Source organism: Cricetulus griseus, assembly GCF_003668045.3.
Source record: "Cricetulus griseus strain 17A/GY chromosome 1 unlocalized genomic scaffold, alternate assembly CriGri-PICRH-1.0 chr1_0, whole genome shotgun sequence".
In the NCBI taxonomy this organism is placed as follows: domain Eukaryota; kingdom Metazoa; phylum Chordata; class Mammalia; order Rodentia; family Cricetidae; genus Cricetulus; species Cricetulus griseus.
Window position 1 is genome coordinate 50,292,470 of NW_023276806.1, and position 18,747 is coordinate 50,311,216.

Here is an 18,747-nt window from a genome sequence, read left to right on the forward strand (position 1 = left end):
AGGCAGAGAAAAATCCTTTCTTTATGGCTTCCCCAGGATACCCTCAATGAACTCAGAGTCTGAGTCATTTGATGCTAGGCAGCCTGTGGATGTCAGAAATGCAGACATTACAGGTTAATCCTATAAAGCCCTTAGAAAGTTGGAATTCATAATCTATAGGATGGCCTCTAAGTTTCTACAGCACCATGAAAAAGGTAATCAGTATATTAGTAAAAGTCTATAGGTGAGACACAAGATGGGAAGGATAAATTGTTAGCACACAATTCCATCAACACACACGGTTCAGGTAGTGCAATGTGTGCAGAAGAATGGAATTTGATGCCATCGGTCCTTCAAAGCCAGGGCATCCCTTAGTAAACTTAAACACTATCTGAAGCCCTGAATAGCCAGTGATTTTCCAGCATTTTCCAGTGATTTTCATTTGTATGATCTTTATATTTTTACATTCTGCCCCAATCTTTTATTGCAATTTATTATGAAAAACAAAGCCTTAGAGAAGCTGGACAACAAATTTAAAGTCTGACTCACAAAGCAGAATCCCTGGCTTTATTTAGGGCTTTCTGCTGCTCATGTTAACAACCTCTTTGTTACATCACATGGTGCTATAGGTGTCTGTTCATAACTTTACTCACCTTGCTTTCCTCAACAACATGGTCCCTCCCTATTTCTATAAGGGGCTTCATCCAGGATTTGCATCTTGAAATTTAGTAAAGTGTGTTCAGCCTCAGACTCTGCTGAACCACAATAGGGTTTGGGGAGTGCCTCCCTGTTTACTCCATGCTTTCTTGTTAGTGAGTGGCTTTCACCAAAGTTCGACTGAAGAGGCAAGTTAGGATTCCTTAACTCACTCAAAAGTCCCCAAATTATATATATTACACTCGTGGTTGGTTGCACTGCCTGGTTCTGGATATAATATGAACAGAATGTTTCTTTTTTTTCTTTTTCTTTTTCTTTTTCTTTTTCTTTTTCTGTTCTGTGGTGCCTGAATGGGTATTGCTTATTGAAGGCTTATGTAAGATCTTTTAAGTTGTATTCATTGTGTCTGTTTAAAATTGTGAGAAAATGCACTCACATGCCTGAGTTATGACATCATAGCCTCTGACCTCAGAGTCTGAGACTCTCAAATCCCCTACTCATACGGCCTCTTTAAAATGAAACAAATTAGAAATAACCTCACACCCCCACAACTTAGTGAGAAGATGAAAGGAGAGGAAAAATGATGTGACAAGAGACAGTTCCTCAAATTTCTTAAATGACAAATACTGCTACTGTTTGAAGTAGGAGGGGCTCTTTGTTTTGTATCCTTGGTTCTCCATGCTCTCTGTAATTTCACAAACATCCTCCTAGTTTTCTCTGTTGTACTTTATTTTAGATATTCCTTCCTGTCTATAACTCACCAGATTACCAGAATACACCCAGGAAGGGTATGCAATAAATGGCTCTCCCTCTAGCTTTATATTCTTCTCTTTCATAGGTTTCTGTTCTTGATGAAGTGAAGAAACCAAGTCGGTGGAAAGGGAAAAATGAAACCACAGTTCTTATTTTAAATTATTTTCTTTCACCTGAGTTAAAGATTCCCAACTCTCTTCTTCAATTCATTCTCTCCCATTCAGGCACCACAGAGCAGAGAGTTGAAAGAATGCAGAATAAAAAACCATTCTGTTCATGTTTTTGCATAAACTATAACCAGCTATACTTTTATGGTTTATCATTATATATTCTCCTTCACAGAAGACAAAGTATGATGACCTTATCCTGGGAAAACCAAACGATGATAGTGGAATTTGTTCTTCAAGGATTCTCTTCCATTCTACAGCTAAATATTTCCCTCTTCATAATGTTTTTCATCTTCTACATCCTAACTGTTTTTGGAAACATCCTCATTGTCATCCTAGTTCTGTGCAACCATGCTCTCCACACTCCCATGTACTTTTTCCTAGTGAACCTGTCCTTTCTGGAGGTCTGCTATACCTCCAACATTGTCCCCAAGATGTTGCTGATTATCATAGCTAACCAGAAGACTATCTCAGTGGTTGGCTGCTTCACACAATTCTATTTCTTTGGATCCCTTGCTGCAACAGAGTGCCTCTTGCTTGCTGTAATGTCCTATGACCGCTACCTTGCCATCTGCCAGCCTCTCCGATATCCCATCCTGATGACTGGCTCTGTCTGTTTAAGGTTGGCTACTGGATCTTGGTTCTGCTGCTTCCTCCTCACAGCCATCACAATGGTCCTGCTTTGTAGACAAACTTTTTGTGGCCCTAATGAAATTGACCACTTCTTTTGTGATTTTAACCCTCTGATCCATCTCTCCTGCATGGATACTTCACTGACTGAGACCATTGCATTTGCCACCTCTTCCACAGTCACTCTGGTCCCATTTTTCCTCATTACAGTTTCCTACTCATGCATCCTTATTGCCATCCTAAGAATCTCATCTGGCACAGGTAGGAGAAAAGCTTTCTCCACCTGTTCTTCCCATCTCACTGTTGTCACAGTATTTTATGGAACACTGATTGCCATGTATCTTGTGCCCTCTGCCAACTCTTCCCAATACTTGCGTAAAGGGTTCTCTCTGCTCTATACTATCCTGACACCCATGTTCAATCCCATTATCTATAGCCTGAGAAATAGAGACATCCATGAAGCCTTGAAGAAATGCTTGAGTAAGAAGCCAGTATGAAAAAGAAAAGTACTATGACAGCTGCCTCTGAGAATGGATGTAGATGTTGCTGAGTTCTGACACCTTCAGGTGAACTAGTATCCCATGCCATGGTCTAAGTAGGTCAGATTCTGTCCTATCATCTCCAAGGGTCATGGATTCTTGTAAAAATAAAAGCCAATAATTAAGATGAAGTGATAAGATTTTTGACTAATTTATTCAAATATTCATTGAAAGTCTATTATGCTCAAGGTAATTAGCTAGACAAAATGGATGATCAAAACGGATGTAAAAAATCACAGAGGCATTCTTTGCTCTCATCAAACTCACAGTTTAATAATAAGAAAATGATTAGCTAAATACTTAACATAACACCATGAATATAAATGCAAAATTGTACTGATGATTCAAAATGGTCAAAACCTACAACACTGACAGCACCAGATAGAGAAACCTCCTGTTGCTGGTAGACATGCAACGTTCTTAGCCACTTTGAAAGATAGTCTTGCAGTTTCTTAGAAAACTGAACATGCCTTTTTAATGTTATTGAGCAATTACACTGTTTGTTCAAATTCAATGAAAACTTATTTCCATAAAAGAAAAATGTACACAGAGTTTTTCATAGCTCAATTACTTATAGTTGCCAAAAATGGAAGCAACCAAGATGTCCTTCTGTACATGAATGGATACGTCCAGAAAATGGAATGCTATTTAGTTCTGTAAAAAGGAGTTGAATCACTGAACAATGATAAGACATAGAGAAAGCCTAAAGGAATACCACTAATGCAACCGAAAAAGATACATCCTCTGTTTGCAACTATACAATATTCTTGAAAAGACAAAACCATAGAGACAGTAAAAGGAGAATTAGTTGTCAAGCATTAGGAGGGACACAGTATAGATAAACAGACTATAAAACAATTAAGAGAGAGTGAATTTACTATGTTATTCTGTAGGGTGGGAATGTGTCATTACATACTTGTTGAAATTCAAAGAATGTGCAATAGCTACAGTGAGCCACAATTGGTCATTGGATGATGATGGTGTTTCATTGGTATGACAATTGAACCCCATTATTATATATTGATATTGAGTTAGATATTGAGAAGGTTGGGTGTGTAGGATCAGAAGACATGTGAGAACTTGCTATACTTTCTGTTTTGCTGTGAACATAAAAACTCCATAAAATAAATCTAAGATGTTATTTGCATATCAGAAGTGCAGAGCTTTTGTGTCTTTCTCTGAAATATATTTCGTCTATAAAATTATCTTATAATTCAGATAAAGAAAATGCAATACATTTATACAATAGAGTATTACTCAGCTTTAAAAAAATGACATCCTGAAATTTGCAGGCAGATGGATGGTACTAGAAAAAAATCATCCTGAGTGAGGCAACCCAGACCCAGAAGTGTAGGGAGAGATCTTACTAGGTACCTGGGGGCACTGACCATGCCCATTTGGGCATGGCTACAGGTGTGTACAAGTTGTGTGGGATATAGGCCTGGGGAAAAGACCTACAGAAAATGGCATTTAAATGGTTTAGGGTTTTTTCATGACATTGAGACACTGCTCCTGGTATACCAATTACATCAGAAAGGAGGATGGGCATCGAAGAAACTCATAATGGAGTTTGATTTCTATATGTTGAGACTAGCCATTTGGGCAAGAAACAGCTCTTGCCTGAACTATTTGACTGTTGCTGTATAAATTAGATATGGAGGGCCCACAGGAAAGTGACTGCTGAACTTGCTTGTACTCAGTTGAGTTGTTGACCAAGGCAGTCACATGAAAATCCTGAAACAACTCAGACTGTTGAAAAGACAAAAGGTGGTTCTCTGCAAACTGACACCTGGGGTCCCATTGACAAGGAGAACAACCCACACAACTCATTGAACTTGGAGAAGTTAAGCTGGTGCTTAAATAGAGCCTTCACCCCTACATTCTGGTCTCTTTGGTGTGGGAAGTTACTCTGAGGGTTACCAAAAGAGAAATCAAGACACCAACCCAGCCATAAAACCTCTGACCTACAATCTGTCCTGCCCACAAAATATACTAGGGCAATGGTGGCACAGAACATGTGGGAACAACTGACCAATGTCTGATTTGAGTTATGATTCACTCCACTGGAAGGAAACCATACCTGGCACTTCTTGGGTAACTAAGAATCAGAGACTAGATATCCCAGAGACATAGGGTAAAACCGAACATTGCTAGTCTAAAAGTATATTAACAAAAAATAATTCCTAATGTACTCATAGACCAGTGCTGTATCCAGTCATCATCAGAGAGACTTCCTCTGAGAGCAGATGGGAAAGGATGGAGACCGACAGCCAGACATTACCTGGAGACAGAATCTAAATGGCAGGTCTCCATCAAATCCCTTCCCTCAGAGTTCAATAATCCTGTGAAAAGGGAGGCAGAAAGATTGTAAGAGTGAGAGGAAATGGAGGACAGCAGGATAACACAGGGCCTCTGAACTAACTAAAGAAGGTGCATATGAGCTCACAGGGACTGAAGCAGCAAGCATAAGGTATACATGTTTCTACACCTGGTCCTCTGTGTATATGTTATAGCTATTAACTTATAACAATGTTACTGGACTCCTGACTGTGAGAATGAGTCTCTGACTCTTATGCCTGCCCTTGGGCCTCTTTTATGCCTGTTGTATTGCTGTTTCTAATTTGGATATGATAGTATTTTGCTTCATTTTATTTTATTTTCTCATGTTTGGATGTTATCTCTTGGAAGCCTGTTCTTTTCTATTGAGAGACAAAAAGTGAGTGGCTCCAGAGGGGAGAGAAGGGGAAGTGTGAGGAACTTGGAGGAATAGGGGGAGGGGAAACTATAATCAGGTTACATTGTATGAGAAAATAATATATTTCCAATAAAAATTAAAACTTGGAGATTAAAGACAAATTTGTGGAATTAGGGTCAATTATATATATATATATATATATATATATATATATTTCCTTTAGGCAGGTCTCAAGATTATGACTGAAAACCCAGATTTTTTTAGGATGACCTCTCATTAAAGTGAACAGTGTTAAAAACATTTACAGTATTATTTGTAGAAACTAATATCATTTGGAACATACATAGCAAGTCCATTCTGTGATAATATTTTTTGTAGTTGAGCAATTATATCACATATTATTATATCACTGTTTATATTTAAGATTTCTTGAAAGCATTTATGGGTACCATAGTAAGAAAATTAAAATTTTGCAATTAATTATACACTTCTAGGACTTAGAAGTAGTAAAAGGAAGATTTGCAGAAATGAAGTCCATCAAAGAACTGCAGCAATATTTCCAGTCACCCAGGCACAGAATGATAAATATTGAATATATTTGTTTATAAGTAGATATTACCCATTAATAAATGATGACCGAGTTGGAATCTGTAGACCCAGAATAGTCTCTTCTCTGTCACTGTAGCAGTAAACCCAATCAAAAGTTATCCTCTCCACCATTGCCTGGATTGTCAGATCGTGTCATCCTTGTAGGTCTCTGGAGATCTCCCTGGTTGATTTTTGCTCATTTTAATGTGTAAATTTATTATGGCTATGAATCAATTTTTGAGTAGTCTATTGTACTTCTTTTCACATATCTTTGTTGTTTGAGTTTCTACCCTGACTTCCTTTGATGATGAATAGAGATATGGAAGTATAAGTCAAATAAACTCCTATTGAATTTGCTTTTGGTCATGGTGTTTCATCACAGCAATAGTAATCAAAATATTAAGACAAATTGGTACCAGGAGTGGGGTTTAGCTGTGATGGACCTGCCCATGTTTTTTAGGGAGAATTGTAGAAGGACTTTAACTTTGAGCTTGAAGAACCATTAAGTGGTGGCAGCTCCATGGGCTGTTCTGTCAGAGATCTGGAGATAAGAATGTTGAAATCAGTGAAGATGATGGAGATTTGGCTTGCAAAGACTCTTCCAAGATATTTGTGTGAAGAATCTGTGGCAGTCAACTGGAAGTGAAGATGCATCTGTGATTAACAAGAGACCAAAATCACTAAAGTAAAACCTTTGTCTTACTGGAACAATAGGTACTGTTAGCTACAGCTGAGAAATAAGCAGTGTCTTAGTTAGGATTTCTATTGCTGTGAAGAGACACCATGATCACTGCAACTCTTACACCAGAAAATATTTATTTGGGGTAGTTTACATTTTCAGAGGTTTAGTCCATTATCATCATGGTGCAACATGGTGATGTGTAGGCAGCCATAGTACTGGAGAAGTAGCCAAGTGTTCTACATCTTATCTCATAGGCAACAGGAAATGGCCTGTCTCACTGGTCATGGCTTGTCTATATATTAGACCTCAAAGCCTGCCTCCACAGAGACACACTTCCCCCCAACAAGGCCATGCCTGCTCTAATGAAGTCACACCTCTTGTTAGTGTCACTCCCTTTGGAGGCCATTTTCTTTCAAAACACCACAAGCAGTAATTAAGAAGTAGCCAACATCATTGAGATTAATTCTAGGAAGTGGTTCCTCAAGGTCATCACACAGAAGCTGAGTTCAAGAACTAGCCAAGGTTGTACCTCATACTGGCAGCCAAACTTCGAAGTATGAGAGTCACCCATGTGATACTGGTTTTGAAAGCATGAAGAAGTCATGGATAGCAGCTAAGACTTGGCATGCATTGGAAGATATACTTATAGATTTTTTTTCCAGACATGGTTTCTCTGTGTAGTACTGGCTGTCTTAGAACTCACTATAGACTAGGGTAAACTTGAATGCAGAGATCTACCTGCCTCTGTCTCCCAAGTGGAATTAAAGATGTGCAGCACCATGCCCAGCTTTTGTTGCTGTTGTATGTGGACAGGGTTCCAGGGTCCCGGTGTGCCTCAAACTACTGGCAGGCAGGAGGAAATGCCAAGAAAGCCTTTCCTTGCCAGGGAACCAATGCTGTGCAACAAGGTTCACATAGGAGGCTTATTTGAAGAGGAGAGAGAAGGGGCAGAGACCAGTCCCTGGGGACAGAGTGGTGGGGGGAGAGAGAGAGAGAGAGAGAGAGAGAGAGAGAGAGAGAGAGAGAGAGAGAGAGAGAGAGAGAGAGAGAGAGAGGAGGTGGGTAAGGCTCACCTTTTAAAAGTGAACATAGTGAATGTAGACAGGAGGTGCTCTTAGTGGCTGCAGCTGAGAACGTATCCTGTCAGGACCCCAAGGACACACCAGTACAGATGCCTAAATACTAACACAGTTTACACATATTTTGGTAATTATTCAGAAGTAGACTATGTCCATATGTGTTATTCTTGACTCAAGTTCTCCAAATAATATTTTTGCTTGTTATATTAAAGTCCATGTCATAAAAGGGCAGTGTTTTGGCTTTCTATTCTCTAATACAAGAATAGAAATTTTAATGCTTTTAAATCTCAATTTGAAGGATTTGGGGAAATTTTTCCTTACAGAATTTTCTTGTTTTAATACTTAATTTCAGCCGGGTGGTGGTGGCACACACCTTTAATCCCAGCACTTGGGAGGCAGAGGCAGGCGGATCTCTGTGAGTTCAAGACCAGCCTTGTCTACAAGAGCTAGTTCCAGGACAGCCTCCAAAGCCACAGAGAAACCCTGTCTCGAAAAAAAAAAAAAAAAAAAACTAATTTCACTATTTCACTTTTTCTATTGTGTTATGGTTCTATTTGATTTTTCAGAAAGCTTTTATAACCTGTTTTTTTCCTCCCTTTTAAAAGTGCCATGCATATGTTACCCAACTGTCTTGTATATCAAACATATTATAAACATTTCTTTCTCATTCAAAAAAAAGTTAAGATATTGTATTAATTGATGCCATTTCCTGATGCTAGGCCTTCAGTGAGACTCACCCTTCCTGATGTGCATGCTTTTAGTAGTTACAACATAAGTTGTGCTGGATCTGTGCTTGGTCTTAATTCAAAACAGCTTATCTCAAAAATTTTAGTTCCGCCGAGTCAGCTTCAGAGTAGAAGAGCTGATGGCAGCATTTCATGCTCAGATATTGTTTGTCTCCCTGTCATTTCTGGAAAATTATACATCACTGGTTCTGGGAATAAGAATATCTGGTTTTGTCTTTTCCCTACTTTACCAGTTGAGCTAAGAGATTATGGTCACCATTCATAGAGGTTAGTCAAGATCTGAGTTGGGTAATGGCACACTTATACCACATAAAAACAGATGTACACTTTGCTATTTGCAGACAAAATTACCTTCTTGAATATCACCAAAATTTAGGAGAATATTGTTGATATTATAATGTGTCTCAAGTAGAAATAAAAGTTGTCATCTTCCAATTATCTGCATGTGGTTCAACTTTAAAAGATATCATTAATCTATTTAGGGTGTGATAGATGGCTAGATAGGAGACTGATTTTTTTTCATCATGGGTAAGTTATTAATTCAAACTCTGCCACTGTTTGGCACTGTGGTCTTGGGTAAGTTACTAAACTCATGAGCATAAGTCTTAGCTTTTCTTACTTGTGGAGAAAGAAACACCATATCTATCCTGAATGAAGACATGGGCAGCATATTGGCTGGCTCACAAGTTGTGGCAGTTTGAATGAGAATGGCCCTATAGGTTTAAAAATTTGAATGCTTGGTTGCCAACTGTGGAATTGTTTGGGAAGTATTAGGAGGTATAGCCTTGTTGAAGGAGGTGTGTCACTTGGGATGGGATTCAAGGTTCCAAAATCCCACACCATTCTCAGCTACTGTACCAGCATCATGTCTGCCTGTTTCCTGCCATTCTCTCTACTATGATTTTCATGGATTCTTGGTATTGGCACAAAAATAGACAGGTTGACCAATGGAATTGAATTGAAAACCCTGATATTAACCCGCATACTAATGAACACCTGATTTTTGAAAAAGAAGCTAAAGTTATACAATGGAAAAAAGAAAGCATCTTCAATTAATGGTGTTGCCATAACTGGATTCGGACTTCTAGAAGATTGCAGGTAGATCCATATCTATCACCATGCACAGTACTTAAGTCCAAGTGGATCAAAACATTCAACATAAATTCAGCCACACTGAACCTCCTAGGAGAGAAGGTAAGTGCTACCCTCGAATGAGTTGGTACAGGAGACCGCTTTCTGAACATAACACCTGTAGCACAAACATTGAGATCGACAATTAACAAATGTGACCTCCTGAAACTGAGAAGCTTCTGTAAGGCAAAGGACACAGTCAGCAAGACAAAACGGCAGTCCACAGACTGGGAAAATATATTCACCAACCCCACATCTGACAGAGGGCTGATCACCAAAAGATACAATGAACTCAATAAGCTGGCCACCAAAACAACAAACAATGCAATTAAAAAGTGGGGTGCAGAACTAAATAGAGAATTCTCAGCAGAGGAATCTACAATGGCTGAAAAACACTTTAGAAAGTGCTCAATATCCTTAGCCATCAGGGAAATGCAACTCAAAACCACTCTGAGATACCATCTTACTCCCATCAGAATGGCTAAAATCAATACCAATGACAGTCTATGCTGGAGAGGATGTGGAGAAAGAAGAACACTCCTCCGTCACTGGTGGGAGTGCAAATTTGTACAACCACTTTGGAAACCAGTATGGGGGTTCATCAGGAAAATGGGAATCAGTCTACCTCAAGATCCATCAATTCCTCTCTTGGGCATATACCCAAAGAATGCACATTCATACAATAAGTACATCTGTTCAACTATGCTCATAGCAGCATTATTTGTAAAAGCCAGAATCTGGAAGCAACCTAGATGCCCCTCAACTGAAGAATGGATACAGAAAATGTGGTACATTGGCGTATACTCAATGGCATATTACTCAGCAGGAAAAAAAAAAACAATGGCATCTTGAAATTTGCAGGCAAATGGATGGAACTAGAAGAAATCATCCTGACTTAGGTAACCCAGTCACAAAAAAGATAAACATGGTATGTACTCACTCATATATGATGTTTAGACATAGAGCAAAGGATTGCCAGTCTACAGTCCACACTGCCAGAGGAGCTAAGAAACAAGGAGTACTCCAACAGCAGATTGCATAGTGCCTCAAAGAAGGGGAGAGGGACAAGAAAAGTGTGCAAAGTGGGAGCACCTTAGTGGGGTGGGTTGGGGAAAGAGATGTGAAGGGAAGAAGGGGAGGGTGTAGGAGAACAAGAGGACTGAGACAGGGGAGGAATAGAGGAGGGCGAGAAAGGAGATGCCTTGATAGTGGATTCTAATCCTCTGAAGCCACAACCCCCCAAATGAAACTGATGGGAGATGTCATTCTGTAAATGTTTCTCTTATTGGTCAATGAATAAAGCACTGTTCGGTCAATGAGGCAGAATGATAGGTGGGAATAGGAGACAAGGAGGATTCTGGGAAGTGTAGTCAGAGAGCAGTCGCCATGTGGTTCCTGGGAAGAGAGAACACCAGTGAGGCCTTGACCCGTAAGATAAGACCACATAGAAATACTTAGATTAATAATAATGGGTTAATAATTAAGACAGAGCTAGCCAATAAGGAGGCCTAGTCATTGACCAACAGCATTATAATTAATACAACGTCTATGTATTCATTTGGGACAAGGTGGCTACTGAACCAGGCTGGAAGAAAAGAGTGCTTGTAACATGAAACACTTTCTTTTGTAAGTTGCCTTAGTCATGCCATTTTATTACAGTATTAGAAAAGTAACTAAGACACAAACAGAGTCTGATAGATGAAGAACTTTAGTAATTCTTCCAGGTTCTACTTCCACACAAACTCTAGAAAAAAACATTATTTGGTAGGCATTCACCTTTGGTATTATAAAGTGATAACTCTTCAGAGTTGTTAAGATCTAGGAAAAATATATGGTTAATCTCTATGTTTTTCATAGATGTGGAGGATCAGGTAAGACTTCTCACGTAAGTGTAGAGAAAAAACTTGGATTCAGCATTTCTGAGTCCAAGTCTTTATCCCAAAAAGCCACATTACCAACTCAGCACCTTTTTCTTAACCAACAGCACATAAGCAACTTCCCCTTGTGCTACAGCTGCCTCTTGGACCAGATTTGTTATAGTTAGTGGGGAGATAGTTTAGTCAGTCAGATATTACCTACTAGCCTACAGTGCTCCTCCTACAAGGTCCCAGCCTCGAATCAGTTCACAAAGCCTCAAGATTTTTGTGGTCAGTAAACCACTGTCATCTTGGGGAAATACTTCCTTAGTATTTATTCTGTAGGAAACCACAGCTCTTGACTTCTCATATAGTGAAGGAAAGCTAATTTGTTTAGACTTGGCTTCCTATTTCTATTAAAACAGTAAAATGAAACACAAAGTGTGGAACTACTTCCAAGTTTGTGGAGTCCATAGGATCAGAGATACCACATTCCTGGCCCCACAACTGGAAATATATCCTGAAAATTTGCACAAAGAACAAAGAAATATGACTGCTTAGATCAGTGGTTCTCAGCCTATGTGTCATAGCCCCCTTGGCAAACCTCTATCTCCAGAAATATTTGCATTACGATCCATAACAGTAGCAAAATTACAGTTATGAAGTAGCAATGAAGATAATTTTATGCTTGTGGAATCACTACAACATGAGAAACTGTATTAAAGGATCACAGCACTAGAAAGGCTGGGAACCACTGACCTAGATCACTGTATTTCTAGCTTTAGAGTTGGGGAAGCATGCCTAAGCCAACAAAAAACAGGAAGGAGGATAATTACTCCATGAGCCCCACTTGTTTCCTCTCTGAGAAGTTCTGCTTTTTCTTTATCTTATTATTGATCCATTTAAAACTTCATTTGAATAAATAATCTGCTCCCATAAAGATACACACACACACACACACACACACACACACACACACACACACACACAGGTTTATATTTGCTGGAACTTTCCTTTTTTATATCCTCTCTTATTTCTTTGCTATAAAATAGATAAAAACCCAGGAAATATATTTGGCTTAATTTAAACCCAGTAAGCTTGAGGACAAGTGATTTGAACTGGATAAGAGGAGAACAAGAAAGTGTTTAGAGAGATCCACAGTTCAGATTACAAGCTTCTATAGATTAAGTAAATCACAGCCACCCATTATGTAATTTTAAAATAGTTGCTTTCAATTAATACACAATAATTATTTGTATTTATGGGCAGAATGTCATAATTGACTTATGTACAATGGATAATGATCAAATCAGAGTAACGACTTTGCCTATCTTCCATATCCTTAAATATCTATTATGGAACTGTGTTGAAAGCCTACAAACTCCTGTATTCTGGTTATTTATAAATTATATATGCTGTTATAAATTAAAGTCATCCCATCATTATATGGCATTCTATAACTTTTTTCTTATTTAAAACTGTATTTTGGGACTCACTATACAACTGTATATTCCCTCTGTGGTGCTTTGAAAGCGAATCTTGGGCATTTAAACACTTGGTCCCAGGTTGGTAAGTGTTTGGGGAGTGCATGTTTACGTAGTGCAGACTTGCTGGAGGAAGAATGTCACTGGGGTAAGATTTGATCCTAAAATCCTCCCACTACTTCCAGTTTGCTCTTTCTGCTCTGTAGCTGTGTTTGAACATATAAGCTTCCTGTTTCTGATGCCATGCTCCTGGGCTTTCCACCCATGATGGACATCATCCTTCTGGAACCACAGTCAAAATAAGTCCCAGTAACAGAAAAGGCACTAATATATCTTCCCTTTCTTCCTGGACTGTAATTATCCCTACTCCACAGTCCTCTATGATAGCAGCATTTTTAGCTTCTGCATATGAGTAATAGCAATGAGTACTTATCTTTCCATTCCTAATTCATTTCACTTACCATATTTGCCTCTAATCCCATGTGTGTTACTACAAATAACAGAATTTCATTACATTTATAAGTATACCATTTAAAAATAAATTAATCTGCTGATAGGCATTTTAATTGATTGGAGAAAGAAAACCTCTTCAATAAGTGGTGCTGGGGAAATTGGGACCTCATGAAACTGAAAAGCTTCTGTAAGGCAAAGGACACTGTCAATAAGAGAAAATGTCAGCCTACAGAATGGAAAAGGATCTTCACCAATCCCACATCTGACAGAGGGCTGATCTCCAAAATTTGTAAAGAACTCAAAGAACTAGACATCAAAATACAAAATAACCCAATTGAAAAATGGGGTACAGAGCTAAACAGAATTCTCACCAGAAGAATCCCAGAAGGCCAAAAGACATTATAGGAAGTACTCAATGTCCTTAATCATTAGGGAAGCACAAATCAAAGTGGCTCTGAGATACCATCTTACACCTGACAAAATGGCTAAGATCAAAATTACTGAGGGCAAATTACACAAGAGGATGTGGTGTAAGGGGAAACACTCTTCCACTGCTGGTGGGAGTACAAACTTGTACAATCATTTTGGAAATCAGTATGGTAGTTTCTAAGAAAATTGGGAATCAATCTACCCCAAGACCCAGTGACACCACTCTTGGGCATTTACCCAAAGGAAGTTCATTCATACCACAAGGACATTTGCTCAACAATGTTCATAGCAGCATTATTTGTAATACCCAGAACCTGGAAACAACCTAGATACCCCTTAACTGAAGAATGGATAAAGAAAATGTGGTGCATTTACACAATGGACTACAACTCAGCTGTAAAAAAAATGATGACCTCATAAAATTTTCAGGCAAATGGATGGAACTAAAAAAAAAAAAAATCCTGAGCGAGGTAACCCAGTCTCAGAAAGTGTCAGGTCCCATAAAGATGGCTAGACTTCATCTTGACTTAAGGTCAGAGAGTTCAAAACTGTCCTTAGTCTTCTGAGGTTAAAGTCATAAGACCTAAAGGTCTAAGGCACGGCTACTGTAGGATGTCTGGTCTTGGTAGTAGTTGTCTTATCTAAATAATAACAGACTTTGTCTGAGGTGTAGTTACTCTTGACCCTAAAGGCTGGATAACAAGAAACTGAGTTTAAGGTGTGATTACCAGATGTTTAGAGAATTAAGGGAAGAAAGTCTGTTTGTTCCTTATACATGATAAAGAAGTCTTCTGCCATGTTACCCTTTTGGTTGGAGTACTTAAGAATGTTCAAGAATAAACCTGGAACATTCAGTATTCACTGGATTGCCCTTCTGACTTTTTCCTGTGCCTCTGTCTTATTCTTAGTGTCTTCTCAATTCAACTCCCCCTCTCAGGTACTAACCAGTCAAGTCAGCTGGATCTGACTGAAGTCCCACAAAGATGGGTTATGACAAGAAAGACAAAACATGTATGTATTTACTCATAAGTGGATATTAGGAATAAAGAAAAGGATAATCAGACTTCAGAGAAGTAACAAGGAGGACTAAGAGGGACACATGGATCACCTGGGAAGAGAAATTGGATGATATCTACAGGGCCAACTTGGGGGAGGGGAATAAAGGGAAGGCAGATAAGAACAGGAGGGAATGAGATGTTCTAGTCAGGGAGGGATGCAGTGGAAGAGCAATAAAAAAGATAATAGAGTGAGCCACTATGGGCTTAGGCAGAAACCTGTTTCTAGGGTAACTCCCAAGAATCCACAAGAATGACCCCAACTAAGACTCCTAACAATAGCAGAGAGGATGCCTGGATTGGCCTACCCCTGTAATCATATTGATGAATACCCCAACTATCATTATAGAGCCCTCATCTAGGAATTGATAGAACCAGATTCAGAGATCCACAACCAAGAACCAGGCTGAACTCTGGGAATCCAGAGAAGGAAGAGCGAACATATGAGCAAGGAAGGTCAAGATCATGAAGGAGAAATCTACATAGACAGAACTTTAGACCCACAATTGTGGAGAGTCCAGGGGACTGAACTAGGCACTCCATATGTGGGAGACAGTTGTGAAGCTGGGAATAGCACAGAGGCACCTGGCAGTAGGACCACAATCCAAACCTGGTAGATGAGCTAGCTTGATGGAAGCCATTCCTGATGTTAGGATGCCATGTTCAGTCTTAATGCATGGGAGAGAGACTGGGCCCTGCCTCTACCTAAACAGCCAGACTATGTTAACTCCTCACGGGAACCCTTACCTGTGAGCAGGAGTGGACTGGGAGTTGACTGGGGGGAGTTGAGGGGAGCTAAGAGGAGTAAATGGGGGGTGGGAGAAGAGGTGGGAGGGGGAACTGTGGTTGGAATTTAAAATAAAATAAAAAAAATTCAAAATGGAAAAAAAATCCAAAGGAAAACAAACCAAACAAAAAAAAACCTTAAAATGTCTGAAAAGTTGACAATATGCTAAAAAGCTATTTGTAATCAGAAGACATACAGACAGAAATGTATACAAAAGAGTGTTCAACATCACAAATCAAGGAAATGAAAATTAAAATCATGGTTTGGTATCATTTTAATGTAGCCAGAATGACTAAATTTAGAAAAAACAAAAACAAAAATAAATTCTTAAGAGGATGTAGGCAAAGGGAAACTCATCAACTGTTCATGAAAAATGTAAATGAGCACAGCCACTATGTAAAACATACAATGTGGAAGTTCTTTAAAGAACTGAAAACAGAACTACTATATATTTGATCAAATCATCTCATTTCTGGTATATATTTAAAGGTAATAAAGTCTTTACGCCAAAAAGACACTTGCTCACATGTGTTTATTGTAGCATGCTTCATAATAGCTAAGGCATGTGTAATCAAGACTGTAAACCTGTAAGCTTCTAGAATGTCTACATTAACTTTTTTTTTTTTTCAAAATGGGAGTAATACTTGGCAAAAGACTTTATGGCCTGTCATGAAGCAAACTACAAAGGAAGCCTATTACTATCCATAGACATATCCTTTCTCATGACAACAGACATGATGCTGTCTGATGCTCTGCAAGTCCTTGATTTCACTTCCAGTGCTGTGTAGTCCTTTGGTGATGGATAAACTGGGGTTTATATGAATAGTCAAGGTTGCACTGGGGTGGGGCAGGAAGAACATACCATAGCCATGGCCTCCATCACAGGGATTATTTGTCTGTTTGAGAGTTCATCACTCTTTTTTTTTCTGAGTTTATGCAAGACATCATGGTAGTCTGGCCTATATTATTTTCAGGATTGGCAGCTCTTTACTATTCTCATGTAGTTGAGCTCAAAGAAGATGGAAGCTTAAGAGAGAGACACATTATCAAGTGTCTCTCAAAAACAGTCTGTGGGAGAAAGGGACCACTTCTTGTACATTCTGGGTTCTGCCTTTCTTCCTAAGGGACATGACTGACTATAGGATTATGATGTATGCTTGTTTTCTACATAGCTGAGATCTAGGGCCAGTCTATCACCTGTTTTAGGTCTTAGGCTCTGATTTCAAAATAACTAGGTGGTGTCTAAGAGCTATATTGAGAATAATAACTAACATCATATCATGCTTATATATTTCTTCTTTTTTGATTTTAGATACAGGGTTCCTCTGTCCTGGAACTCACTATGTAGACCAGAATGGCTTCAAAACTCACAGAGATCCACCTGCTTCTGCCTCCTGAATGCTGGTTTTAAAGCAGTGTGCTACCACACCCAGACATACTTAGAATTTTATAAAAATTTTCTACACTTGTCATTTGGCTCAGAAGCAGAAATAATTCTCATGCTGCATAAAAAGTCACCAAGGCTCAAGAATGCTAAATGACTGTACTGGATAGTTTTGTCAACTTGGCATGATAACGTGATCTTAGAGGAGGGTAACCCAATTGAGAAAATACCGCTATAAGATTGGGCTATACACTCACCCTGCACAAAACTCAAGTCCAAGTGGATCAAAGACCTCAACATAAATCCAGTTACACTAAATCTGATTGAATAGAAAGTGGGGAATAGCCTTGAATTCATTGGCACAGGAGAAAAATTCCTGAATGGAACACCAGTAGCACAGACAATAAGATTGCCAATTAATAAGTGGGGCCTCTTGAAAATGAAAAGCTTCTGTAAGTTAAAGGAAACTGTCAATAGGTCAAAATGGCAGCCTACAGAATGGGAAAAGATCTTTACCAACCCCACTTCTGACAGAGGGCTGATCTCTATAATTTATAAAGAATTTGAGAGACTAACCATAAAAACAAATAATCCCATTTAAAAATGGGTTATAGACCTAAACAGAATATTCTCAAATGGCAGAGAAACACTTAAAGAAATGTTCATTATCCTTAACCACCAGGGAATGCCAATCAAAATGACTCTGAGACACCATCTTACACCTGTCAGAATGCTTAAGATCAAAACCACAAATGAAAGATTATGTTGGAGAGGATGTGGAGCAAGAGGAACATTACTCCTTTGCTGGTGGGAGTGAAAACTTGTACAGGGACTTTAGAAATCAATATGGTGGTTAATAAGAAAATTGGGAATCAATCTACCTCAAGACCCAGTGATACCACTCTTGGGCATATACCCAATGTATGTTCAATCATACAACAAGGACACTTGCTCAAATTTGTTCATAGCAGCATTATTCATAATAGCCAGAACCTGGAAACAACTTAGATGTCCCTCACTGGAGAATGGATGGAGAAAATATACATCTGCACAACTGAGTATTATTCAGCTCCTGAAAATAATGATATCAGGAAATTTTCAGGCAAATTTCTTGAACTAGAAAAAACATCCTGAATCAGGTAAGCCAGATCCAGAAAGACAAACATGGTATGTACTCACTCATAAATGGATATTAACCATTAAGCAAAGGATAACTATCCTATAATCCACAGACCCAGAGAGGCTAGGTAACAAGGAGATCCCAAGAGAGTGGTGCATGCATCTCCCAGGGAAAGAGAAATAGAGCTCTCCTGGTTGGACAGGAGCCAGGTGAGCATGGGAATGTGAGGGATCAGGTTGGAGAGTGGGCAGAGGGTGAGAGTTCTGAGAAAGATGACTGGAAATGGGGCTTTAAGGAGTTGGACAGAAGCCTGATGCAAGGGAAACTTCCATGGGTTTATAGGAACAGTCTGAGACACCAGGCAGCATAACCTGAACTGGCCATCCTCTGTGATTGGATTGGTGACTACCCAAGTTGTCATCAGAGAGTCCTCATCCAGTGACTAATGGAGGCAGATTCAGAGACCCATGGCAAAATATTGAGCTGACCTGGGGAGTCCTGCTAAGGATGGGGAGGATGGATTGTAGGAGCCA

At 39.1% G+C, this 18,747-nt stretch overlaps 1 protein-coding gene across 1 annotated transcript; it reads left to right on the forward strand.

The window, feature by feature from the left end:
• The first annotated feature begins 1,741 nt into the window (after nucleotides 1-1,741).
• Nucleotides 1,742-2,683, forward strand: LOC100760332 (olfactory receptor 11A1). The gene has a single exon (XM_027395959.1). It carries the CDS (start codon nucleotides 1,742-1,744, stop codon nucleotides 2,681-2,683), a length of 942 nt encoding a protein of 313 aa, XP_027251760.1.
• Nucleotides 2,684-18,747: the final 16,064 nt, after the last annotated feature.